The 17,137-nt window shown below is 38.7% G+C and overlaps 1 protein-coding gene across 2 annotated transcripts in view; it reads left to right on the forward strand.

Moving 5' to 3' along the window:
- The first annotated feature begins 1,278 nt into the window (after positions 1 to 1,278).
- LOC135697958 (uncharacterized) overlaps positions 1,279 to 17,137 on the forward strand; it is a 157,974-nt gene continuing 142,115 nt past the window's right edge. The window contains exons 1-2 of one of the 2 annotated variants that reach the window (XM_065217833.1): positions 1,279 to 1,400; positions 2,031 to 2,233. In XM_065217833.1, the coding sequence (XP_065073905.1) occupies positions 2,199 to 2,233 (35 nt within the window). In that variant the 5' untranslated portion in view covers positions 1,279 to 1,400; positions 2,031 to 2,198. Of the gene's footprint in view, positions 1,401 to 2,030; positions 2,234 to 17,137 lie in introns of those variants that run through there. The other variant, XM_065217832.1, reaches the window with a different exon arrangement.

Raw genomic sequence — 17,137 nt, forward strand, 5'->3', positions numbered from 1 at the left:
AAATTCTGAGATCCTACTCCTCCTGACTGGAATTCAGACATTGGAAGAAGGAAGAGTGTTTATCCTGGAAAGGTTCAGAGACACTTGTCTGAGATCATACGTGATCATACGTGATCCGTCGAAAAAAATTACTTGAGTGACAATTATCACGAAAAAAGAAAGTGAATTTAGTTACTTTTAATCGAACATTTTTACTTCCAACTGACCAGCTTAACGGCGCCGGTGGTGTAGTAGCCTAGGTTCAATACCATTCGGCGCCGTCAGGATTTTCTGAGGCATAAAATCTCTGATCATGCCTTCCTTCGCAAGGGAAAAAGCCGGTGGTCCCCGGTCCATGAGTCGATGGGTCGATAGGTAAGGTCCAGGTGTGGGAGCTGCCTCCCTGGCGTCGGTCGCATTGGTATTCAGTACGGAAAACAAGATCTAAGAAAAACAAATCAAGGAAAAAAAAGCAAAAATGACCAGATTAAAAAAAAGTAACCCAGGCACTTAAAAGTGATCTACTTCCAGCCCTGCGCATACTTAAATAAATCAGCTTTTCGAACTTTATGGAGAGATTTAAAGGATCATGGTGTCTCCATTTTTATGTCCAGTACTGTAGCAAGCTACACGATTGAAAAGGGAATGGTTACTTGGTCGAGTGTTAATTTCCAATATTATCATAGTGCAAGGCCACCAACCAGTTGAGCACCACTAACGTCATTGTCAGCAAAAGAAAACATCTGGATTGTCATAATCACCGAAGATAAGATTTTTCCTCTCAGATCCAGCTCGCGCCAGTACTCAATCTGATCTCGCATCTGTGTACCGTAAACAGCAATATTGCCAACAGCATCCCGTGAGAGCCAAACAAGCTCAATGGTTGCGTCGTCGTCGTCGTCGTGATGATCGTGACAAAAACTTTCTCTTCTTACGCCAACCTTCCGCGAATGCGCGCTCTGTTGATGTTCAAAATATTCGCGCACTCTCTTTCTCTTCATCTCGATCATTCTGCTGGTGCTGGCTACTACCAGATCACTGATGATCCTCTCCCGCAGAAAACCACCCCAAGAGCTGATGATTCAATCTCCGGGCCACCGCGGCGTCGCGATCGGGTTTGTCACTTCACGCTCGTCAAGTCTCCGCTCCGCGTGATTTGATTTTCGCACGCGCGAATCTCACTCGTTCGCGCTCTCTCTCTTTCTCACTCTCTCGCTCTTGAGTTTGATTTTACTTTCGGTGGTGAACTTTTGATTTCGTTAAAGCTCCCCAGAAGCGCTCAGTCGCAGACCAGTCGCAAAGGAGACGTCGCAGCGTGAGCACGCGAATTTCATTTGGCGATCATCAACGATCGCCACCAGTACCGCCCACCCCCATTACGGATCCTGTTCATCTCCGGTTTTATTTAGTCGTAGCTGTGAGTGAGTTTATAGGTTTCTTTTTCGTATTCTGCTGTTTGTTGTGAAACGAAAGGGTATTGTGAAGAGCCAGTCCGAATTTGTGCACACCTACGTGGACCAAGGAAACGTCTGTGTGTGCATTTTTTTTTTTTAATTTTCGGTGCGAGAAAGAGAAGAATTAGCCAACCAGCAGAAGAAGACACGAGGAAAACCGTCAGCTGGGCGAAATTTTCCGTTCAGTTAGTAGCGATTAGTGGCGTCGTGTGGATCCCGGGCGCAGCTTCTCTTTCGGGTTTTCTCGTGAGATGGTGGCCAAAGATGTTTGATATTTATGCAAAGTTTTAAAACCTGCTGACGGCTAGGCTGAGACAAACCAGTGAGGAGTGGCTGAGCGAGTGTGAGCGTATGTGAAGAAGGAAAGTGAAAATCGGCGTGCTTAGTTGGGGGCCCGGGTGTCTTCTTCGCTGATTTATGACAGAATTCGGAACTGGGGTGCGATCGTTTCCAAGTGCCACAGCGAAAAGCCAATTGTACAGTGACCGAAATTTCTTACGACGACAACGGCCGGGCGGGATTACCTAGCTGGCCATTGTTTCGACTGGAAATTAATTTTTGTTTTTTTGATTGTTTGTAACTCTTTTCAATCCATAGGATTTTTTTTTCATTCGGAAGAGAAAGTGATTAATTGAATTTATTAGTGAGGAAGGAAGTGAAACAATAAATTGAAGTGGTACACATATACAAGCGGTACATACATACGGATAGCAGAGTGATTGATCCGAGCAATAGTGCAATCTGATAGGAAAAAGTGCATTCAAGATGACGAGGAGGAACGCGAAGCTGTTAAGTTTAAGGTAAGCAAAAAGATCGGAAGCTTATGTAGTAGGTACTTGACTGCATCATCGCTGGACCGATAATGGTGCGTTGCGCATGCGTAACATGAAAGACTGGTTTGAGTGGATGGATATGTTATCAGCGCTCAGCTAAGCATCGCCGAACATTGGTTGCATCGCGTAGGTAGATTGTGAATAGAACAGGAAGCTTCATTCAGATCACTATCGACACGTTCTGTCATGAATTGAACTTTTACTAAATAATATGAGCATGGACTTTGTTGTCACATGCTCCGATAACCTGATTACGGCTTGTTGATGTATGGCATTCCAATTAGGCGGTTGAAAATGTGTCAACAAGAGTGAGCTATCTATGCTTTTTGATGAATACTAATATCGATATCTTTTAAAGTAATCTACAAGGTTCAGGATCATTTAAGTGTTTCAGGAATGTTATTATTTTATCACTATCCATTATCAGTTAACCGAATAGGAATAGACATTTTGAAACAAACAAAAACTAGCCAGTTCAAAGAAGCTGTAGAAGTTTATTTCTTCGGAAATGTATTTTCAACTGTTTCAATAATACACTAACTAGCAGAACTGATAATATTTTCTAATGATTGAATATAATGACTTATCATGGATCACATAGTTGATTGGACGATGCTGGATGTCAGATACTAGCTTTTTTTATTACTATATTAAAGAGATTTTCAGCCGTTGGCTAGTTCATCGCCCTCCAATTACTTGCTTTATTAGTATCAAAAAATTGCAAGGTGGCCACTAGACTGATGCAAAATTTGAAATTTTCGCTCCACAGTGCTCAAACGGTTCCAAATCGGTTCCTGATTATCCTCCCAAAATTTGAACTCCTTTAGTAAGAACCTGACTTGGCACAAATCATTTGAAGTTTATATGGGAATTACTATGCAAAAACCATAATTTCGATTCATATCTTGGTCAACATTCACCAGTTTACCCTACTTTAGAAAAGCTTGTTAAAAATTTTCTCAGCTACAACTTTGTTCAAGACCACTTTTCGATCAAATGTAAGGAACAAAAATTATTAATGATTCAAGTCACTGATGTCTTATGATTATGCTCAATCAACTGTTCTGCAGGCAACATTGGTGTTTATGGTACGTAGAATAGAGGACAAAAATCATGGCTACTATGTCACACTGCAGAATACAGTGTTGCCCACAGAACAGCTGATTGATCATGCCATAAGATTATCAATCTCTTAAACAATTAATAACTAATTAATTTGACGTTTGGCTGAAAAACGATTTTCTGCAAAGTTGTAGCAGATAAAAATTCCCATAAGCAATAGAACTTGTTAACAGTACAATATGGAAAAAGGCTAGAAGACTATGAACAAAAAGTTTGGTTTCCCACAGTAATTTCCATATAAACTTCAAATGGTTTGTGCCAAGTGAGTTTCTTATCAAATGAGTTTAAACTTTCGGAGGCTAATCAGAACCCGATTTGAAACCGTTTGAACACTGTGGAGCGAAAATTTCAAATTTTGCATCAGTCTAGTGGCCACTGAACCGTGTGAATCAAGGGAGCAGCGAATTAATCGGAAATTGAAAACAACCGGGAGTTTGACTGGAACCTTAAGAATGTTTTTATGCGTATATTAACACTCCGAACATGATGGCACAATGTGTAATGGCAAATTAGCAATGTTTGAAAAATCCTTGCTCAGCAATTTATCAATAGATTTTAAATCTATTGATATCGAATAAATATTTAAAGTATTTAGTTTTAAATGGTGGCAATAGATTTGAAATTCAACAATAAACAGCTGAGCTATGATTTTCAGGCATTGCAAGAATGATTTTACACATTTTACCGGAGACATCGTGTTCGGAGTGCTAATCAAATTCTAAGACTAAAAATTCAAAGTCCAATGTCTCGATGTACTTTCAAGTATCTTGAGTATTTCTTCAAGCAAAGAAACCTCAACATAAGTATGAACATTATTAACCACCCGCAGTTACTTTTCCATTGTTGCCAGATCAGCTGTAATAACAGACACAAATAAAAATATTTCGTAATTTTCAACTACCAACTGGCGTGGGTTTTTAAATTTAAAACTACATCTTCAACGGTCTGAAATCCAATTAATTAAAGCTGAAACTTACACGCTAAATACTTTCATGTAACATAAATGCTTTACTGCTGTATCTATCAACTAATGTCACATAGTTCATCAATGTCTTCGTCTTCTTCTTCATCTTCGCATTTAATGCTTATTGCTTATCGCATATTAGCATAGTGCGTGCTCTCAACTTAGTGTTCTAGTGTTCTAGATGCACTTTCACTATTAGATTTAGGGTGTCTGGCCATTTGACCGAATGTCGTTTGGCCGAATGGGTCATTTAGCTGAATGCCGTTTTTTGAACACTACTGGATTCCTAAATGGCAGCCTTAATAACGATCCAAAGCTGAAATTCACTACACTATCCCCCACACTCGACAATCCGACGACTCGAAAATCTGGACCCCGTTTATCCGGAAAATACCGGATTGAAAAATATTAACACGCATTTGAATACAATGTGCTGTCAGTTTTCAGATTTATGCTGTAAGCATACTGTCTGTTTGTTTTGATTTTTAGTATGGACAGTCGGATTAACTAGTCAAAACCCGATAATCTGACCATGATTTTGTCGGATGAAACTGTATAATAAAGGCAAATATTTATAGAAGATGCCTTCCCGTCGCTGTGCTGCTCTAACTAAAAAAAAAACCACGGGAATATCAGAAAATTGGAGGGTTACACAGTTTATGGCACATTTCATCGATACTTTGTCTTCTATTTGACTTATAAGCTTCTTTTAGAAGTTTCTGTTAGAAGCTTCTTTCATAAGCTTGTTTTTTAGAAGCTTCTTTTAGTAGCTTCTTTTAGAAGTTCCTAGACGACAATTGCTCGTTGCTACGCTCCGCTTAACTCCACTAACTGAAGAAAAAAAAAAGCAGAACGGTAAATCTGCTTATTCAATTCTCTTCATGTCTTTAGATTTTCCCATTCCTGAATGTTTCAAAACTATTGCTTCACTGTAATTTTAAGATCCCAAATCCAAAGCTTAGTAAAATGTTGGATTCCAAAATTGCGTCTATCATCGATTTCCAGTTTCTACACTAGCGACGCGTAGTGAGAGAGTTCTTAAATAATATTACCACCATCCGAAAGGATTTGCTCACCTGAACAACTTTACAGTAGACTCGAGATACAGTTTATATAGGAAGTTCTCATGCACACTAGCACTGCGTAGTGAGAGAGTTCTGATCTAATATGAACACCATACAAAAGGACATGATCACCTGAACAACTTTGCTGAAGAGAGTAACCTTCTTTATGGCCAGGATTTTGAGATACAGCTTATATAGGAAGCCCATGTGCACACTAGCACTGCGTAGTGAGAGAGTTCTGAACTAATATGGCCGCCATCCAAAAGGACTTGGTCACTTGAACAACTTTGCTGAAGACAGTAACTTTCTATATGGCCAGAATCACGAAATATTCTTTGTTGGACCTAAGATCCATATATTATAGCGCCCGTCATAAGTAACATAAAAGTAAAGCGCCTCTAGCTGCGTAGTTCCGAATTAAACCTGAATCCAATGATACAGGCTTGTTGGTCTATCTCAGTACAACAACTTTGTTGAAGACTGTATAGCTCTACACCCAACCGAGGGATGTAAGATTCGCTTACAATTATGTGAGATTCATCATCAGAGGATGTTAGTGGAGACCACATGAACCGAGGATGCGATATACCTAGCTGCGGTCCAATGCAAGAAAATTGGAGACCGAAAAATGTAGAGTGTATTAGTGAGGTAAATTAGTTATGTCGAAAAAAATAGGGATCCGATTGCCGACTGGACTCGAACCAAGAACGCTTCGATTATCAGACCTGTGCTTTCTCCACTGCTCTCTCCATGCTCCTGAATATGGATAGCCTAAAAGCAAACATGAAGCGCTCATTTTCTCGCATACTCGACTTCGTATGCTTTTTCTGCTGGAAAGATTCGAGGCAAGTGTGTGCGTCGTTCTACAATGTTCTACAATGTGCGTCGTTCTACAAGCTTACTGGTATAGTCGAAAGCGTAGATAGAATACGAAATGAAAAAGACAAAAAACCATTACATCGCCTGTAAGGTCAACTTCTAACATTCGCTGCGATGTTCATGAACAGAGGATGATAGGAAGCGGAACTAACATTCATTGTAATAGATTTTTGGTTTGCGTGTATATATATAAACTAATGAGATAATCCACCACAGCCCCTATTAGTGAAAATCCCATAAGCTGTCGGTATCCTTATTCACGGATAGCCCGGCAATAAGGATCCGGCAATAAGGGATACCGGCAATAAGGAATCTGGCAATAAGGATTCCTGAGTGAAATCACGCTTACCACTACACCATCAGCGCCGCTAAGCCATCCTTTTTAACATGAGCAGTTCTTTGGAGTTTTAATGTTCTTATTGATTTTTTGCACAGTAAACGCAGTTTGTTCTTAAATTTCATAAAAAAAAAGATTTTAACAATTTTAAGAGATTTTTCCTTCTTTCAAACATGAGCAGAATCCAGAATGGCTGATGCAAATTATAAATCCCCATCACCACCATTGTATTGAAGGGGTAAAAAATGCTCAATTTAAAATTTAAATTTTTATTAGCTTGTTTTTTTTTAATTTCTAAAAAAAATGTTTTTACATAGTTGAAGATGCTAATTTCAAATAACAGACTGTAGTGGTAATTTTTATACGATAGATGGAGTAGATGAAAGCATAGAGTTGATAGTTCCGTTAGAGTACGGCAGTGTGAAGATTGCATATAGATATTAGAATAGCGAGCTAGAACAACTTTTTAAGGAAGGTACAAATCGGTTTTTTCATCTCTCTTTACCAAACTCTCCCTTTGGAGAGGGATGGTGAGGGGTGTCGAAGTATGGACACCGTTTTTGCGGCTTCCATTTACATTTTCCCTATTATCCGCATTTTTGGGGGTTCACTGTAATCAAAGCCTAGCTTGTTTAGTTCAAAATAAGGTTTTTTGAAGAATACCCATTGGTTTCAGATCAATTGGCAGCAAAATAGCAATGAGATTTTTCTTTTTTCAAACATGAGCAGTTCTTTGGAGTTTTGTTGATTCATTCGGCTAAACGGCATTCGGCCAAATGACCCGGAACCGGTATTTGTGAGGTTCTAGATCCCTCCCTGTGTAGACAATCGCCCATACAATTTTTGGGAAATTTTTATGAACCGTAGGCACTCGCCACAACCCTCCATCACTCCTCTCTCCACTTCGTTCTAAAAAGCCTACGTGGTTTATGGACAGCCCCACATGATCATTTGAAAATGCCAGTTGTGAAAGCAACTGACATTTTCGAATAATTTCCTTCAATAATCTTATTTTTCGCTCCAGTATTTCCAAGAGATTTTGTCAATAACGGTCTTTAAATTCTGTGCTTGATAACCTGACCTGACAATTTCCCTCAAACGAACTCTTTAAATTCACTCTACACCTTCATATTCTTAACAATTCTCGCAATAACACACCAAAAAGTATCTCCATAATTTTCGAGTAATCTTCACAAAATTCTGGGTATGTACATAACAATTAAGAAAGTACTCTCCCAGGTTTTCCTTCGATTTCACCTTGAAATTCCGTGAGAATTTTTCTCAAAATTTCCTTGAAATTGTCGCGTAACAGAAGAAAATGGCCCATCATTGTTGATAGATTCGCTTCGTCGATTTTCTCTGTCGCAAATAACGCGACTGCAAATACATTTTCAATCGAATGTTTTGTATCAGGCACAAGCTAACATAATCTTCTGTCGAACTGTGCTGCAGGCATAGCAAGAAATTTGTTTATGTAGCCGTGGTAAACCAAAAAGATAGTCGACCACGAGAATCGATTAACGATGATAGGCCCTTTTCAAATGTTACGCGAGAATTATTCTCAGAACGCCCTTGGAGTTTATTTAAAATTCTCTTAGGATAACTCATGAGCTCTCTTTCAAAAGCCCTTGGAAATTTTATCTCAGGATTTCGTTGGAAATATGCTCAAAATTTTCTGTAAATTTTCCTCTTTGGAACCCGTCTGCAAATTCCATAAAATGCCTTTAAAAGTCTTATGAATTATCTTAGGCATACCTTTGAAACTATACTCAAACTAGCATGAAATTTTGCAAAAAAAAAATATGTAGTTCAGTCACACAGATTGGTTGACGGTTGAAAACCTCTTTACTAAAGAAACTAACTAAACTAAATGATTGATTGATTGACATTTAAGTGATTTTTACTCGCAGCTGATCGTTAGGGATAGTTTGTTTTGATTTGTCCTCCAAATTCGAAAAGAATGCTCTTTGAAATCTCTTCAGATTTGTTTCAGAAATTTTCAGAAATTCTACTCATAACACCGATAATAGTCTGCTCAGTAAGCAAAAACGTTCGCTTTCAGGGCACCGAGACCCTCATATCACATCACACCACTTATGATCAAGTTGTTGTTTGTAACCATTCAAATCCGACACCGACGACGACGACAAGTTTGAGATCTGAAATCTGAGTATGATGGGGCCTAAGTTTGATCCCACGATTTACAGCTCAGATGACATGCTGAAATCGCAAAATTCCTAATTTTGTTTGAATTATAAGCAGACATGTGAAGATTTTTGCTATAGAAATGATGATTTCGACTTGATGTTTAAGGCTCTTTCGTAGAAATGTGTGCAGAGGATAATACTTGATCGCACTGAATATTCAAAGGATTTTGCTGAAACCTTCGATAAGCTGGAGATCTTTTGAATACTTGCTAATCAACGTGCAATTTTGGGAGAATATCTGAGGAACATCACTAGAATTTTTAAACAGTTGAAGATCTTCACAACAATACTTGATGAACCAGAAGCCTTTAACGCTTTATTGATAACCATGAATGTCAAGAAAGTTCACTTAACATCTTCGAAGTTTATTGGACTCCTACGAAGGATCCTGAAATTCCACACAGATCCATGAAAGCAAACAAAGCTCCCTGAACTACTTTTCATTTCATTCATACTTCTCTTAACTCCTGAAAAGTTCCGTCAACTTCTACAAAGGTCTCTAAACTATGATTTTCCCGTAGCATATACAATAGACTGAAGCAAAATTAGGAAGGTTCGTTCCACAGTGCCCCAGCGGTTCCAAATCGGGTCCTTATTGAAACCTCACCCCCAAGCTCCTTCCTTGATCTTATCCTTCGACAATGTATCCCTCTAACCTCGGGTAAGCCGCGAATATTCGACCCAAATCTTGGGGCAAGACAGTTTTTGATCATGAGTAAAATCGGAATTAATTTTGAGTAGCTCTGAATAACTCGCGTTGCTCAAAATGATACACATAACAACCTGATTGTTGTGCTGAAACCGATACTGTCAAGCAAAGCAAATTTAAGTAGGGAAAATGGCTTTAATGTTGGTCTATGGATCTAAGATTGGGCCCATCGCTAAAAAATCTACTATTTATCAATTTTATCTAGATGAACGCATCATTGGGTCGGTACTAATCGATATTTTTGGTCGCTAATGAAAATTTAGTCGATTGCTGAATTTATGCATGGGCCCAAATTAGGGGCATTTAGGCCGATATTACATCCATTTCCCCTATTTCAACAACATTTTAAACGGTGTGCTTGAAATGCTTAACCGAGAAGATATTTCACCTATGGAAGGGCAATTGCACTTTCGTATAGCAAGCGTACGAAAGCAACGACAAACTGCCCCCTCAAAATCAAAGGCAGATTTTCATGGTGACCATACGGAACAGCCAAAGCTTTTTGGCTTTACTGCAATGCCGATTACGTTCGAATACTGCAAACATTAGCAACCGCATAGCCCGGATTCTTATGGACAATTCAAATGAGGATTTATGACAGCCCCAGGGGGTTTCTGGACAAATCCAGTCAATCCCAAAGAGGATTTATGTATGACAGTCTCAGGAGGTATTCCAAACAAGGCTAAGGGGGATCCAGACAATCCCAGTGCGGCTTCACAGCAACATCAAAGGGGACTTCGGACAATGCAAAGAGGGATTATGGAGTATCCCCGGGAGATTCCGGACAATCTCAGGGAGGTTTTCAGTTTAAATTGAGGGGTATTCATGACACTTCAGGGGGATTCCAAACAACTCCAAAAGTTATTCCGGGACAATGTCACAACAGACTCCGGACAATCCCAGGGGGATTCTGGAATATTCTAGTATGAATAAAATGAGATTTGGTGGTTCCTGATTCCTTCAACTATCGCTAATTGACAAACTTCACGTAAGTTTCAGAATAGAATCAACTATGAAGTTGGCCAGAACTAACCTATTTTGAGCTAGATAAATAGAAGACCGCATTCAACAATGTTCCTTTTGTGCACAACAACACGATGAAAAACAGACGATGAAAATTCAACCCGTTCCTGTGCACCCTGTCTTTTTCCAGAAGTACCTATCAGAGAAAACAACGGAGGTACATGGTGACAGTTGATCATTACTCAGATTTTTTCTAGCTAAATATTGTCAGGGATGTATTTCCATCTTCCGTTATGGAAGCTTGTATTTATAATGTTGCTGTTCACGGTACACCTTAACAATTTATAATAAAGGGTGTAAAGACTCGAACGCGCAAAAATTGGCTAGAAATCCGCCTTCACATAAGTTTCGTCGTCCATGACGACACAGTCGAACTTTGTGAGCAGATTCGTATACAGCTTTCGGGACCGCTGCTTTGCCGACGTGTTTTGTTTGTAATCTCGGTTCGTCACCTTCACTTTCTTAAACGTCGACAACCCGGCTCGTTTCTTGGCCCGCTGCACAGTAGTATGGAAGATATTGAGCTTGCCAGCGACGTCCTGGATGTAGAGGCTAGGATTCCACTTATATGTCACCGCCACCTTCTTTGTCGTCGCTGCCCCGTTCGGATTACGATTGCCGCCGCTTCCAGGCTTCCAGGTGGTCAACAGACGCTCCCCGAACACTTTTAGAACGTTTGTCACGGTCGATTTGGCCACATCCAGCAATTTTGCCAACTTGGCGTGTGAGAACGTCGGATTTTCTTGCAGCGCAAAATTTTGACACGCAGCTCCTCTTGCTTGGACGTCATTTTGAAAACTGTAGAGCATTTCAACGTTTGCTCAACTCTTTATAGTAACCATTTTATATCCACTCAACTTCCAAATGCAGCATTTCAAGTTTTGATGAATTTTTAACAGAAATACACCAATTTGAAGTTGACAAATTTTAGCGCGTTCCAGACTTTATTCGATAAAAATGGCACACCGAAAATCTCCTGTAACTTTTGAACCCTATGAGTAAAAACGTGAAAACATCAGTAAATCGTATTCATAGTGTATTGTTTGCATTTGTCAGGTTTTATAGTTATGCATACAGTAGTTCCAGTCATGTCGTTGAAACAAGAAATTGTCCGTGACAAAATGTTGTGCTCTTACAATCAAAATCCACAGGCGTCCCACCGATGGATCGCTAGACAGCTTGGAATTAAGGGGTAATCAACACGGCACATTGTGTCGAAACATATCGTGGCACACTGATCGTCACGTCATGGCACACGATGACAAGTATGACAAAAAATATAATATAAAACAGCATCACTGTTTTGTATTGACATTCAACCAATCGTTGCTAAGGTTTACTTCTTCGTTTACTTCAAAGTAAGGGTGAAAGGGATTTTTTTGAGTAAGTGCCATTTTCCAGCGAAATTTTCCGCAATCATAATAAGAGATTGTACAATTGACGAGACTCTTTTTGTCCTCATGCCTTCTGGGAAGTCCAAACGAATAAGTCAGAGTTACCACGTCCCGCAAAATAGGCCAGAATTAACTAGAATTAAGTATTAACTCGATGGCCATAGAATCCGGGCCGAGAGTCAATTGTGCGGGTAAAGAGCATTGCAGCGATAATATACGGTGTCAACAACAGCCCGGTGCCGAACGATCCTACCATTCTTCAGCTGTATCTGTAATCGCAGCTGTTTCTCCCGCAGAACCACCCGGTACGATTGATGGTTTACCAATCAGTCAGCCGTACAGCTAATTCTATGGACTGAATTCGGATTCGATTGACTGTGGAGTCAGTGGATCCCGTATTACCGGTTAGCAGTCTCTCTAAGCTCTTTCGAAACTGTTAGTATCACCGACGGCAACAGTAACATTAAGAAAAATGCGGCTAACAGAATTGTGAAAAAAAAGTTCAGGGTTGCCAAACTCATGGGTTACTGACACTGATACCTTGATTGCCAAACTTCGGCACGTTCTTCACAACGCTTGACCTAGCTTTCGGCAAATATAAAGTACTCGGCACAGATTGGGATGTGCAGAGTTGAACACCCCTTGCTTGGAATTGCAAATACAACTGTATCTCGTGTGATAAGAACCCTCAAAGAGCATCTGAGTGCCCGAAAGAAGGAAGGGAGTGGTCGTAAAAGTGATCCAATGCACAGTAAAATGGCAAGGGAAGTGGTGCAACAGTTCAAGCACCATCCCAACATATCAATTCGAGATGTCACTAAAAAGTCCAAGTTGTCAGTCGATTTTGTGCAGAAAACCACGAAACGTGCTGGATTACATGTTTACAAGGTGCAAAAAGCCCCAAATCGGAATGATAAGCAAAACATCACTGCGAAAACCCGCGCCCGGAAACTTACGTCAAGGCCGACTTCCGTCAACTTCCTGGGCAAGAAATTTCCGTTGCCAAGTCTAAGTTCGATGTTTTGGAGGATGTTCGAAAGAAGAAATTATCAAAATTTGCAAAGAAGTTCCTAATCTGGCAGGCGATTTGCGGATGTGGTGAAATAAGCGCTCCCTTCATCATTTCCGGAAAAATCAACGGTGTGATTTACACAGAAGAGTGCCTTAAGAACCGTCTCTTGCCATTCATAAGGAAGCACAAAGGATCAAATATGTTTTGGCCTGATCCAGCATCCTGCCACTACACTCGAAACGTGTTACAGTGGAGCCGAGCCAACGGAGTCAATTTTGTGCCAAAGATATGAACCCATCATTTGGAACCATTTAATTCATTATAATAAGAAACATTGCTCAAGACGCCAAGTCTCGGAATTGCTTCGTTTTGGAGTTATTAGTTTTGCCCTGCTATATTACATTGCTGGCCCTCTATGCAATAGCCGATTTATCGCGAATAAAAGCTCAATTTCTCAAACAAAGCATACCTACTGCTAGAGGAATCACTTTCCTACCTGATTGTGTTAAATCAGTCCGGAACTGTGGGATTGCTCAAAGAACATTATGTTGGTGGAAAATAATAATCGTATTTCAGTAATGATCGCAGGATTCTTTCAAGTCCTGACTGCGTACGTGTAAACTTGAACAATGCAAAACCGTTTACAAACTACCTTTCAATTAACAAATCATGAACACTGACCTACATCCTATCATTTCTTTTTTGTTCGAAGAGACAAACCCGTCACTTATGTTATCTCCTCGATCATTTTCTACCACTCAACATTGACGGATTGCAAAGAGCTGATCTTTCACATTCGTTATATGTTTACGTTCGATCTGGGTCACCATAACCAGCAATCAATCGAACCACCACACAGCCGCCATGCCGCCTCAGACGTCGTTAATTGCCGGTAATCGGTGCGATGAATATCCATTTCGAATTAAGATCAATAATCAGAAGAAAGAAAAAACCACTGCCGCCTTTCACTATCAATTGGATTGCGAAAATGTTGATCAGGTTGCATCTCAGACAACGCACGCGGTCCGATTAGCATGTGCGATAACACTCAAAAGAAAGTAAATAACCTTACAACTGTTTCCATACGAGAGCGGTTCCATATCATTAAAGCAACGAGTAATTTTCATCTTTTTTGATTTGCATGAAACCTTGCATACAAGTTTTAGGGGAAGAAAAACGCCGTTTTGCATACTTGGTTCACCATTTTGAATCTAGCCTTACTTATGAGAAGGGCCTATGAAAAATGCACATGATATCTTCAAAAAATTGTATCTCGGAAACGGTTTGTCCGATTGGTTTGGTGTCCTGGGCGAAGTTTTAGACAATTGTTGGTGTTATATGGAGAAAATATGCACGGTAAAAAAAAAAGTTTGGTATTTGTGTTTTGAACTAAAATATAAATTTTTCCTTTAAAGTGACATGTCAATAATTTTTTTACTATCCTTATGTTATAGCTGACTGAAAATGCTATCTAGTGCACAGTAGGTTGTTCTGGAGAAAAATAGGTTACGATGAAAAAAATTGTTTTTTAAAAAAATACAATTTTCAAAAAAGCTATTAAGAAAAGTCAAAAAAGTTTGTCACCCTAATTTTATGAAAGTACATCAAATTTGCAAACAAAAAGTACTTCGGTAACATTTTTCTAAGATGCACCGTTTAGAAGATATTACTGATTTAATATTGTTTTTTTTTGATAACTTAATAAGTTTTGGCCCTTTTCGGATGTACTCCGTGTTTTTCCAGTTTCAAAAGTATTTTTTTCGGAAAGATTGGAAAATTTTGAGTTAAAATGACACTCACAGCTTAAAGATTCGAGTGAAATTCTCTGCCTTAAAAGTATTATGAAAAACAAGTTACAAAATCCCACTATCAGGAACAATGATTTCTTCAAGTGATTTTTGGTGCGTTGTGCTGAAAATGTGCATTCAACTCTTGCATATCGCCTAACAGTTTAATCCATTTAAACTGGATGTGTTTATACTGTGCATATTTTCTCTCTATTGCCGAACATCGCCACAGACATCAAACCGATGAGACAAGTCGATTTCGAGATACACCTTTTTGAGAACTGCAAATGTAAGCTCCTCAATTAGCAAGATTCAAAAGAGCGAATTAAGCTTATTTTCAGGGATGGTGATTGTGCGCAATAAAAAATGACATTATATGTTGGATATCATCAGTTTATTTTTATTCCTGTATTTTTATAAAATTATTGTTTACACAACTTTCTTAACAATATTGAATATTTTGGCATCATTGTCAGGACAGTTTGAATAAAGCTTTGCCTTTATTGTATTTTCTGATAGAGGAAGAAATGAGTGGAATTTTAGAGTTCCTTGAATTGTTTTTGCATTAAATATTATATTGATTATTTAGCTGCAAAGATATATTTTCGTATTCTTCTGTAGTAGAATAACAAAATGACAACTTTGTAAGTTCTTCTTCTTTTCGTTTGTTTGCCCAATTTAACAACTCTCTTGCAGTCTTTATCGGGTGTTCGCGTTCTTTGGCTAAACTTGCTCTGGTAGCCATGCGTTTTATCGTACCTCCAATAGCATCGCATGGACCTTTTCCGCGCGATGTTGCGAAGAAATGCCATTCAGCGTCAATACCATACTTTGACTTAAATTTACAAAGGCTAGAAAAGTTTTTTCGGTTTTTATACTGTGAAGCAGCACCATCTGACATAAAATAATTTTTTTTTATGTTTTTTATTTTGATCAATTTGTAAAAAGTTTATCATTTTATCAATAAACAAATTGACAGCGACTGAATCATGTCTTAGTTCTTCAGAAATTATAATGAAGCTAGAATGTTTAATTTGCATATTTTCAGTATAATATATTACGAAAGGATGGATTGTGGCCTGTTGCACGTTCCAATGGTGTGATTGAACTTCATCCTGCAAAACGAAGCTGTAATTTTCAGAAAAGTCACAAATAGCTAAAAATTCACCATCTTGCAAGTTTTGTTTTGTAGTTTTCAAAAAATTGGATTGTTCGGTTTTTACAAAATCATGCGGAATCAAACTTTCTAATTTTGAGCTGAAAAATGAAACAAACTCATCGGTTTGCTTTACAATAGTTTCTAAATCACATCTGTCAGTGGTAACCCATTGTTCGAATGAAAGCTTTTCAACAAAGTTTTCTTCCAGTTGTTTCAATAAACTGTCTTCTAAAACTGAGGTATCTGGGCAGTTTTTACATCTTCGTAGATGGCAATGAGTTGTCTTATTTTCGCAAAGTAATCTATTCGTTAATGTTTTTAGATCATTCAAGACATTGTATTTTTTTTATGCTATGTAGAATTAAATTGACATTTTCATGCGTAGTGCAAACGCAAACATTATGTGTTCCTGTGATAGTCAATAGTTTACATTGCCTTGGCCGGAGGCTTGCAAATGATGAAAACCCTATTTTTACATTGACGTACATTTCATTAAAGCGATTAAAAGCTTCTCTCAATGTCATCATTAACAATCTTTTCTGAACAGCTAATCTCTTATTTCCTGTCTTTACGCTAACAAAATCTCTTTGGCCTGGCATTGCACGGCTTATATCATCGTCCTCAAAAAAATTCAAAACCAGTTCTTTTGTTTCATTACTCAAAGCTTTTCCAGAGCTTGAACCTTGAGATGAATCAAATACATTATCTCTTTCCTTTCTTGCATCTGATGCCATATTTCTACTGGTTTTAAATTCGTCTAAAATTTTTTGTACTGACCATGATTTTGGCAACAATGATAAAATTGATAGTTTTTCTTGCCTTGTGGCTGAATTTAAAAATTTAATTCTATGACTTCATCAAACTCGTTTGCTTTTTCTGTTTTAGCGTCTAATTTAAAAAGATTTCTTCGTACACCTTCGACGATTTCAGCGCACTTTTTTTCAGGATAGTGAAGATTTTTAACCTTACCTAAATCTATAGGCGAAACACGAATAGCTGCTATTCCTCGGTTGAATATTTCGACGTCTACAGGCATCGTGAAGTCTTCATTTGATTTAATTGTGCTTAGCGTTGACTCTGATGGTATCGTGACCAAACTTTTATAGCTTTGCGAATCAGGTACATCAGGTATGGTCTGAACAGTTGGCATCCTTAAGCCGCCAGCTACGCTTTGTTCCTCGTTTTGGGTGAGGTGAGCTCTTGAATCAATATGT

This window comes from Ochlerotatus camptorhynchus, unplaced genomic scaffold (assembly GCF_037179485.1).
Source record: "Ochlerotatus camptorhynchus isolate MF236.1 unplaced genomic scaffold, CSIRO-AGI_Acam_v1.1 ptg000080l, whole genome shotgun sequence".
NCBI lineage: Eukaryota > Metazoa > Arthropoda > Insecta > Diptera > Culicidae > Ochlerotatus > Ochlerotatus camptorhynchus.